The sequence below is a fragment of the Phallusia mammillata genome, chromosome 4, assembly GCF_965637545.1.
Source record: "Phallusia mammillata chromosome 4, kaPhaMamm4.hap1.1, whole genome shotgun sequence".
Classification (NCBI taxonomy): Eukaryota; Metazoa; Chordata; class Ascidiacea; order Phlebobranchia; family Ascidiidae; genus Phallusia; species Phallusia mammillata.
The window spans coordinates 14151097-14160410 of NC_137255.1; the positions used below are offsets into that span (position 1 = coordinate 14151097).

Below are 9314 nucleotides of genomic sequence, written 5' to 3' on the forward strand. Positions count from 1 at the left end.
TATTTTAAATGAGCTAAAGAAGTTTTTTGAATGAGTTTACTATTTTCAGCAAGTTTTGTCCAGTATATTTTCTGCTGGTGTGATGGTACGTGATTAAAAACGTGAGCTTATTTTTAGGGTAGCAGCCCTGTGACTCATTTAGTGTCGGTCTGTTTGACTTTCGAAGGTGCATATAAATGCTGGCCCCTATCGGGATGCGACATAAACAGTGAAAGTAGACGGATAGTACACACGAATGAATAATTTGTAAAAATCGTGGACACTCATATACTCACATACAAAGCCTAAAACATGGCAGATCATGCAAAAACGGAAGTGAAAACGGACGAAAATGAGGAACCAAGGACAGCTAACCCGATAATTTACGTAAGTAGACTACAGTGCAACTGCAATAAAAAATCTCATTTCAAAATCGGTAATTTTCCAGCGCTTTAGGTGCAAGTTTTACTTTTGTCTCGTTACTATTATAACTGCTTGTATGTATATTGTGATCATCGTAAACACAACAGAGAAACAATTAGGATTATGCAAAGAACAAGTCGTATACAAACAACATCTAAAGCGTATACATATCCGACATACTAAATAAAATTTCTTTTCGCAGATTGATGATGTAAATATTTACAACTACAATACACCAAGCACAAGTGAAAAGCCCCTCTCAACAATAGAATGTGAAAGACTCTGTAAGTGCAAACATAAGGTAGCATAACAGCTTGCATTTTAAATGTACTTGTCAGATAAAGTTAAGAACAAGAGCAAATGTTTGTGGCGGAAAATCACTTTTTTATTGGTGTATAGTTGCACTAAATTGATAGGCATTTGCATGACCCGGATAGCATTTGAAATCAAAAGGCACTGACAGCAGACTATATGGTTAATTAGAAACGATATAATTACAGGTAAAACTCTGCGTTCAACTAACGAAGAGTTACTAAGGGAGTTGGAAACAGAATATGTCCCACTTAATATCATCGTTTCGAATAACCAACATGTGTACGATTCCACTGACAATTGTAACCAGGTTGACGTTGAAGAAAAATCACAAATCCTAAAAGTCGAGGACTTGTTTCAACACGCAAGAGATTACGCGGAAAAAAAATCTTATCGTAAAAGAGATCCTCAAGCACAAATTAAATTTGTGGAAAAGCATGGAAATGTTGTAGGCGTCACTGGAATGGCGGGAATAGGCAAATCAGCTGTGGCGATGAAATACTTGCAGGTGGCACTGAGTCAGCGAAAACTGGCCCTCTACGTTAGATTGAAAGACTTTGCGAATTTAGATCAGTCAATTAGTGTCACAAGGTTTCTCCTAAAATCCGTACGTGATTGGGATGACACAAAAACAGAAAAAAGGATTTTGTCTTGGCTAAGCAGCCTTAAGGATGTGCATGTGATTATTGATGGCCTGGATGAAGCTTGTCTTCCATCGTTGGAAACGTTCGGAGGAATTTTAAATTTAGGTGATGAAGGAACTCCAGAGGTCATTATGAAGAATCTTATCCGAGGAGACGTACTTCCGTTGGCAAAGAAAATTATTTTCTCGAGGCCGCAAATCTATCAGCGTTTTAATCGGGAAACAAAACCGTTGTTTACGGTTAAAATCACGGGTCTTAATGAAGAGTCACAGCAGATGATGTGTCAGCAAATTGTACAGAAAAAGATTGAATGTGGAGAAATGAGCACAGATGAGGGGGATAATATTATCTCCAGGTTTCCATTTAGCACAAAGCTGTCTTTTATGCCCATATTTTGCCAACCGATAGTCAAATACTTGCATAAGAATACATCTGGAACCGAAACCTTCTCCAGTTTGTGTCTCTTTCTTTTTGAAACATGGCAGAAATATGAGAACAGCGACGACCTTTGCGAACAGGTTAAAGAATTTTGCACTCTGGCATTCCATCGTCTCCGAGACAGCAAGTCACAATTTCATCTGGATAAAGTCAGATCTTTAGCCACAATGAGCCTATTTGTTAGATCAAGCATGCATCGATCGAATCAAGTGTACATCTTTGCTCACGAAATCTGGCGTGACTTTTTTGCGTCGTTGTACCTGATGCACCTCGCTTCTGACGACGAATTTGATGTGGAGTTTCAAGACTTCACTTGCGACAATCGAGAACTGGTGCGAAAGTTGTGTTTTGGCATTGCTTCTAAAGATGAAGACTTGTGCCTCTTGGTTTCAACCTTTACTTCAAGTGCGAAAAAGAAAGCTCTTGTTTGGAATAAATGCGACAGTTTGTTGTGCGATCTTCGGAGTAATATAGTCTGTGGTAACCCATTACGTCTACAGGATTTTTGGGATTCTTCGTATTACGACTTTCGGTCACGTGAAAACGATTCCAGATTGTTTCATCTTTGTGGTCTTGCATTGGAGTCCCAAGACCCGAGTCTAACTTCCTCTATTGCATATAGTTTGCCTGAAGAAATCCTCATTGGCCGGGAAGTCTTTCCTCATGACATAGAAAGCCTATGTCACGTGCTTGCATGCAGACAAAATCAACCAATCCAGATTAACGTGGGCGATTTTACGGAACCCGTTACATTTTATGGCAACGCTCTGGAAACTTTTCTTTCGGGCGTTTTTCCACACAAGGTTCGGTTTGCCTAAAATGTAGCAGTAAGATAAAACAGCATAGAGTTTAAAAACCCGATTGTGTTTGCTTACTTTCATGAACACATTATTAAATGTCCATTATGTGTTATGGTTAAAGAAACGCGTAGTTATTTAGATTTATGTAGTAAGTGTGCTTTACGCCTGTAACATGATTTAAGCATTTTTTCCAACCTTCAAAGACATAAAACATATGTTCTTTGTTGTAGATCAAAAAACTTCATTTGAAAGATACCCAACTGCATGGAAACAGGGTGGTCCTGGTTGATCAAATTGCTGAAAATCTTTGTGACATTGACGAGTTAATGCTTCGTAACTGCGATCAACTGTCAACTGATGATGTCACTTCCCTTGTTGGAAACATGCACCTTCGCACAAGTCCGGTACGCAACGACCACATGGAGTAGTTTCAGCGATATATATGTTAGTTTTATGTTAACGCGGCGATTCAATTTTCTCTTAGATGCAGTTGTTCGATCTATCAAACAACATTTTAAATGACGCTTCGATGGATCTCATCTCAAATAACATCGACAACATTGAAAGACTGGAGTTAATAAGATGCGGAATAGTCAAAAGTCAAGTCACACCGCTGGCAAAAAACATAGCGAAGCGACCGACCCCGGTAATTTTGCCGTGTACTGGTGTTTGAATGTGAAGTCTGATCTTTTGCAACATAAATGTATAATTTTAAAATATGATAATTGTCCAAACAATTGTTTTGCAGCTGAAATGGTTGGAGTTGGATGAGAATCGTGACATAGGTATTGAGGGAATCAAATCCTTGTCTGTTTGTTTAAACAACGTTGGAGGTCTTGCCTTGATTGACTGTAACATGTGCGCTGGCAGTGTACAACATGTGACCACGACAATTACCAAGCCTGTGAGCGATTGTTTTAAAGTGTAACGACTTTCAGTGCCCTGGTTCAGTTTTGTTACCAATCAATGTGCACTAGCGCAAAACAGTTGCGTGTAGTGCTGCCATACGAGCCTTATTTATACTTACAGATGACTTCGTTATTATTGGACCGCAATCCCTTTGGCGACCAAGGGGTTATATTTATCTCTTTATGCGTTGAATACATCAACGTTCTGTCAATGAGCAAGTGTAACATCGTTAATGTGGGGCCGCTTGCTGTGGAAATTCAAAGAAGGAAAGTGCCTGTAAGTTTGAGACTCATTTTCAATTTTTTTGTTTGAAGATAAAAATGTATTTACTTTGTTTAAAGATGGAAATTTTGGACCTTCATGGAAATAAGATTGGCAGTAATGGTGCTTGTGATCTTGCACAATGTACAGGCCATATCAGACGTTTATGGATCAATGACTGTGGAATAGAAGAAATGCCAACTTTAACTGAAACAATTGCTGGTTTGAAAACATCTGTAAGTTTCCTACTAAACAGTATAAGGGTCACTTCTGGAACAGCGCCACATTAAAGGCCATTTGATTTCGTTTCAGATGAAACTGTTGCACATTGGAGACAATCATCTCACAGCTAAACAGAAAAAAGAAATCAGTCTTCGTCTCCGACACACTGTGTCTATATTGCATGGAGTGACGGAAGATAGTGATGTGCCTAGCACGTGTGGTGCCGATAAAAACTTTCAATAACACTTCAAACTTTTGCAACAAACGAGCACAAACTGTAATTTTCAGCTTATCACATTTTTCCACCTGGAATTAACCGACTACATCAATAGTTGCTAACCACGAGGAGGTCCCCATAAAGCAGTGGTTCTCAAACTTTTTCATTATTTTTGTCAAAACGGTCCCTTTGCCATTATTTCAAGGGTTCGCGGTCCTTAAGCCTGAATGTGTATTTCAAAAAAACGAAAGTTGATTGCAGGATTTTAGCTAGTTATGCAAAATTGCGCATAACAGTGATCCGAAGACAGCATCTGACATCACAGACAGGACAAAAAACATTGCGATTGTGCGCGAACAACTGCATTTTCTTAGTAGTTTTCTAATAAAGGCTATTGTTTAGCAATAGAAGCAGTCGATTTTTAATTCTACTTTGATTTAAACTTATTCAGTGCCACAAACTGACGCCAAACATGGTTACAGAATTACTTCAACATTTTCGCGGTCCCCCAAAAATTGCCTTACAGACCCCTAAAGGACCGCGGATCCTAGTTTGAGAACCGCTGCCATAAATAAATAAATCAATTCCGACGCTTTTTACTTGAACTTCCGGTGTGACAGTTAGATTGTAAGCATTGTTACGTGCACTTATTACAGAAAGATTCTTAAAGTGTGCTTGAAAATGTTTCTGTTTTCACTCGTTATGCATTGGTGTTAAAAACGCATGCTTCATTAACATTTCGTGCCATGCGTGCAAACTAAAAACTCCAAATAAGTAAGCACAAAGTTTAGAAGTCTGCTCATGACGCGTGCAGAGGCAAAGCTTACGGATACACTTTGTCACATTGTCCATTCAACAATAAGCACACATGCATCTTGCTTCTGTTAGTGTTTTTTTGCATCACAGGTTTACGGATTTCATTCAGGTTTGCTGCATTTAAACGTTATGTGCTTTTTTATCAATTTTCCAACAATATGTGTGTAAACCTGTTACATTTCTGAAGCGTTTTAAGTTTTACAGCATGTCTGAATGTCAGGGCAAAGTTTTTGTTTTTCTTTGTTCTTTCAGGAAATATTTCTTTTCTTAATAGAAATCATATCATTCCCTTCGATGCTCCGGACGCCTTGAAATATTTTTCAAGTTTTCGTCCTGATACAGATTTTTTTTCACAAGATTCGAACCCAGGACGCTTCCGGACAAGAATGGCGATTCAGTTTTTCTATGTCTGCATGTGGGTCAGGTGCACCGGACTATTCGGCAAAGGTCCCGCCCAGCCGAAAAAAGATTTACCTATGACTTTTTTTTCCTAATGCTTATGGCGACATCTAAGGTCCACAATATAATCAATGCAGTTTGCTTTGTTGTTAGAATGATCTGATTGCACGTGGGTACGTTTCACTGAACAAATTGGGCATTGCACTCTGCCCATCGTCAGGATGCAATTGGTCTGATTTTTATTATGCCAAGAAGTTCAGTGTAAAAAGAAATTAGCGTGCGGTCACCAGATCTAGCAAAATACGTAAAAGAACCGAAGCACAGAAGATTTTTCACTGAAGATGGGGAACTCGCAGACACTATCAAAGAAATGTTGCATACGAAATGAGATATTGTTCTCTATTCAAACAACATAAGGAATTTTTTTTCCGTTTTTGATGCATTATATACTTTTGGATATTCAGGCATGGATGCAACAAGTATGGCTCTTTTCTTCAGATTGAATAAAATGTATTAGTCTACATCAGCGGTTCCCAAACTGGGGTCCGCGGTCCTTTAGGGGTCCGTGAGGCAATTTTTGGGGGACCGCGAAGCGGTTGAAGTAATTCTATAATCTTACTTGGGGTCAGTTTGTGCCACTAAATAAGTTTAAATCAAAGTAGAATTGAGAATGGACTGTCTCCATTGCTAAACAATGGCCTTTATTGAATGACAGCTATCAAAAATGCAATTGTTCGCGCACAATCGTAATGTTTTGTCCTGTTTGTGATGTCATATGCCGTCTTTGGATGATTGTTATGCGCAATTTTGCATAACTAGCTAAAATCCTGCAATCAACTTTCGTTTTTATTAAATACACATTTAGGCTGAAGGACCTCGAGCCTTCAAAATAATGGCAAAGGGACCGTTTTGAAAAAAATATGAAAAAGTTTGGGAACCACTGGTCTACATCATGTAGCACCATCTTGCGCTAAACCTAATTGCTTTTTAGCTAGCTACAAACTGTGAAAACTAAAATATTGTCAGCAAAAAAATTTTGAAAGTTGGTCGCGGAAAGTGATTTATAAATTATAAAACTTTTCACCCAATAAGACAAAATTGTATCCAGCATATAGACCTACACAGCAAAAAATATCCGAACCATTTTGGGTTTGTGTGGTTTATTTAAGACACATTAGTATAAACAGGCGACATGTAAACGTAAAAACATATATTTAATATGTAGTGCAGAGAATTGACCTTGCATTTACACGTGTTTTCGGAACCGCTGATGTGAAAGCAGAGTTGTAAGTCGAGCCGGGTTCGGTTTCGGGCTCAAGTGTCTACAAAACGGGCTTATTTCCTCCCTGCGTTGCGCTAGGCCACATTTGTAACGCAATTTTCCCTTGTTAAATTCAAAGGGCCCGGCAGCGACGATGTGACTTTTTCTACATTTTAGCTTTTTGGAATTGCCGTACTTCGGGGATTCCGTATCACTAATTTTTTTTGTCTTATGATTTGTCGTTTTCGAGATATTCAATCAAACAATGAGCTCTCGAGCGACACCTTGGTTTAAATTGCAGCAGCGATTGTTACGTCACGTCGTACCAACTTCTTACAATGGCGTTGGTCAGCTGTTGTTTTTGTTGCTTGTTTTAGCTTTGATGCGTACATGTTTTACTGTTTACAACTGATAGAACCAACGTAAATATTTAGTTGACAGTTAAGATGGCTGTACACAGACTGCGTATTGCGTCAACGTGCGTAAACGCATGCGAAAAACGGTCCGTAAATTACCTTCGAAAGTGGATGCGTTTAGTGGTATAGACCGCTAATTTCGTGTATTTGGGTCTTCACGATGCTGGTGGGATTTTAATATAACTCGAACCCACCAATAAAATAAATCAAAATGTTTACAATCAACATTATCCAACCAACCCTTTGCTTTTGCTGGTCCTCAACCTTGCTAAAATACTATGTCAGGACAAAACAACGCTAGTGGAAAACAAATGTCACACAATGTTTGTATTTTATTCCTGAAAACAAAGCAGACACAAAAAAGTACATATATAATTTGTATGTGTCGAAGTAACACACAGGGCACATGATCAATGTGGATAAATCCAGAAATGAACAACACTTAAAGGATTATCTGTGTATTTACACACACTGCTTCATACTTCTAAAGAATTTCATTTGCTTTTAAAAAACCCATGTACACTTTTTTGATTGCACCCAGCCTTTTCTTATTTTGGAAAATAAAAGGCAATCCTAACATCAGCAGCTTCCTTCTTATAATTTGACAATGTGCTGGTTGTTGCCTGCAGGTCTTCTACAAATAACAAAAACATAAATGCAAAAGTTAGTTTAGAAGTCTAGTTGTTTTGGATCAGCAAAAACTAAACAAGCAAAATAATCTTACAATGAATGTATTGTTGGTCGTAATTTTCGAGAGTGTATTTTGTTTAATCCACAAGTGTAATCTTTCATTTAACTTTTCTGATTTGTTTCCATCTCTCATATAAAACACAAACCTTTTTTACAAAATTAAAATGACAATGTGAAAAATAATGTTATTTTTGATCAGAATTCCTTCCCTACAGTACTCTGATAGCATATTGTTTGAGTCCAAGCCTTACAAAACATAACACATATGGTTGGTTAATTACAAATATGGAACATAAATCATTTATTTTACAAACCTGGTGTTGTGTATAAATCTTGAAGCATTGGATTTTCTGCCTTTTTTATATAGTTGTCTCATATGTCACTTTTCTTTCACATTTTTCCTGGTGGAAAAAGTAACAGGCAAGAGTCACATATAGTTCACAAAATGTACATTTGATAAGCAATATAAACCCTTCCCTATGTACAATAAAAAGTCGTCAAAACAATTTTATGATAAAAAGACAATATTTCTATCATCATTAAAAATGTGACTATAATGTTAAATGAGACTAGGTCAGAAAACATTTAACTAACACATACCATACACTGTGTGGCTTCTTTTCTTGCAGCTGATCTCATTGGCATATCTTGCTGAAGAAGACTATTAGCATGAATACATGGAATAGCATTTGGCTTTAACACCAGAACTTTTGCCACACCCCTGTCATACTGCAATTTATTTGTGAAACTTTCATATGCGAAATGAAGGCTACACAGAACACTACATTTTTTTGGTCCCTTCCACTTTCTCTTTAAGTTAACAAATTTAATCCATGCTGACCGAACTCGCTTTATACTTGGAAAGCGAAAAAGTGTCACATTGCTGGGCATTCGATTTCCTCTCGAATTGCAACCATACACAGAACACACTGTAGGCATTTTTGCACTTGAGTCTAAAAATAAGAACAATTAAACACCAAAATACTTTAACTGACTAACGTTATTGGCGTCGCTGAACGTTTACAACCACCGACAACAAACACGCTCCAAAGTTCCAAACCAAGTTGGTCCGAGGTGACGTCACATAACGTTTGGACAAAGTGACAAAATATCCGCAAGGTGTCAGTGTTTTTAGATTTTAAACGTAAATATTCGACTAATAACATCGATTTTTGTAATTTTAAACCTGAAATCGTGTTTATAAAAATTCAGCAAAAAACATATTAAAAAATAATTTTCCGGTGCCGGGGCTCTTTAACTATTTGGTCTAATTATGTTTTTTGCATGAAAACAATCGGGTTCGGGCCCGCTTACAACTCCACGTGACCGCTTCCATCTAGACTTGGATTTCTGGTAGATTGTGGATCCCATCCAGAATTTCCGCGTCTAATGTTATGATACACAGTTTTGGACTTTCTGATTCCATGGTGCTGAACGCCAATGCACAGTTGTGGATGTGGTTCTGAAAATACACATATTGTTTTACATTATGTGTGTGGTGGTAAAGTATTCAATTTTGTAATGCTT

The 9314-nt window shown here is 37.7% G+C and overlaps 1 protein-coding gene and 1 long non-coding RNA gene across 2 annotated transcripts; one reads left to right on the forward strand and one right to left on the reverse strand.

Annotated features, from left to right (window-relative positions):
• Nucleotides 1-291: 291 nt before the first annotated feature.
• On the forward strand, nt 292-4231 carry LOC145223493 (uncharacterized). The gene is made up of 9 exons (XM_080089907.1): nt 292-366; nt 605-686; nt 903-2599; nt 2827-3000; nt 3081-3242; nt 3345-3500; nt 3626-3781; nt 3847-4002; nt 4079-4231. Exons 1-9 carry the CDS (start codon nt 292-294, stop codon nt 4229-4231), a joined length of 2811 nt encoding a protein of 936 aa, XP_079946033.1.
• A 3186-nt stretch (nt 4232-7417) lies between these two features.
• On the reverse strand, nt 7418-8803 carry LOC145224600 (uncharacterized). The gene is made up of 3 exons (XR_013859700.1): nt 8388-8803; nt 8102-8188; nt 7418-7731 (listed from the first exon to the last, which is right to left on the reverse strand). It is a non-coding gene; the product is annotated as an uncharacterized LOC145224600 (long non-coding RNA).
• Between the last annotated feature and the right edge of the window lie 511 nt (nt 8804-9314).

Bases quoted from the DNA above. Each gene is read 5' to 3' on its own strand.
- LOC145223493 (XM_080089907.1), top strand. From the start codon at position 292: ATGGCAGATCATGCAAAAACGGAAGTGAAAACGGACGAAAATGAGGAA. The intron at 3,243-3,344 runs GTAATTTTGCCG...ATTGTTTTGCAG, and splicing joins TAGCGAAGCGACCGACCCCG to CTGAAATGGTTGGAGTTGGA. The intron at 4,003-4,078 runs GTAAGTTTCCTA...ATTTCGTTTCAG, and splicing joins TTGCTGGTTTGAAAACATCT to ATGAAACTGTTGCACATTGG.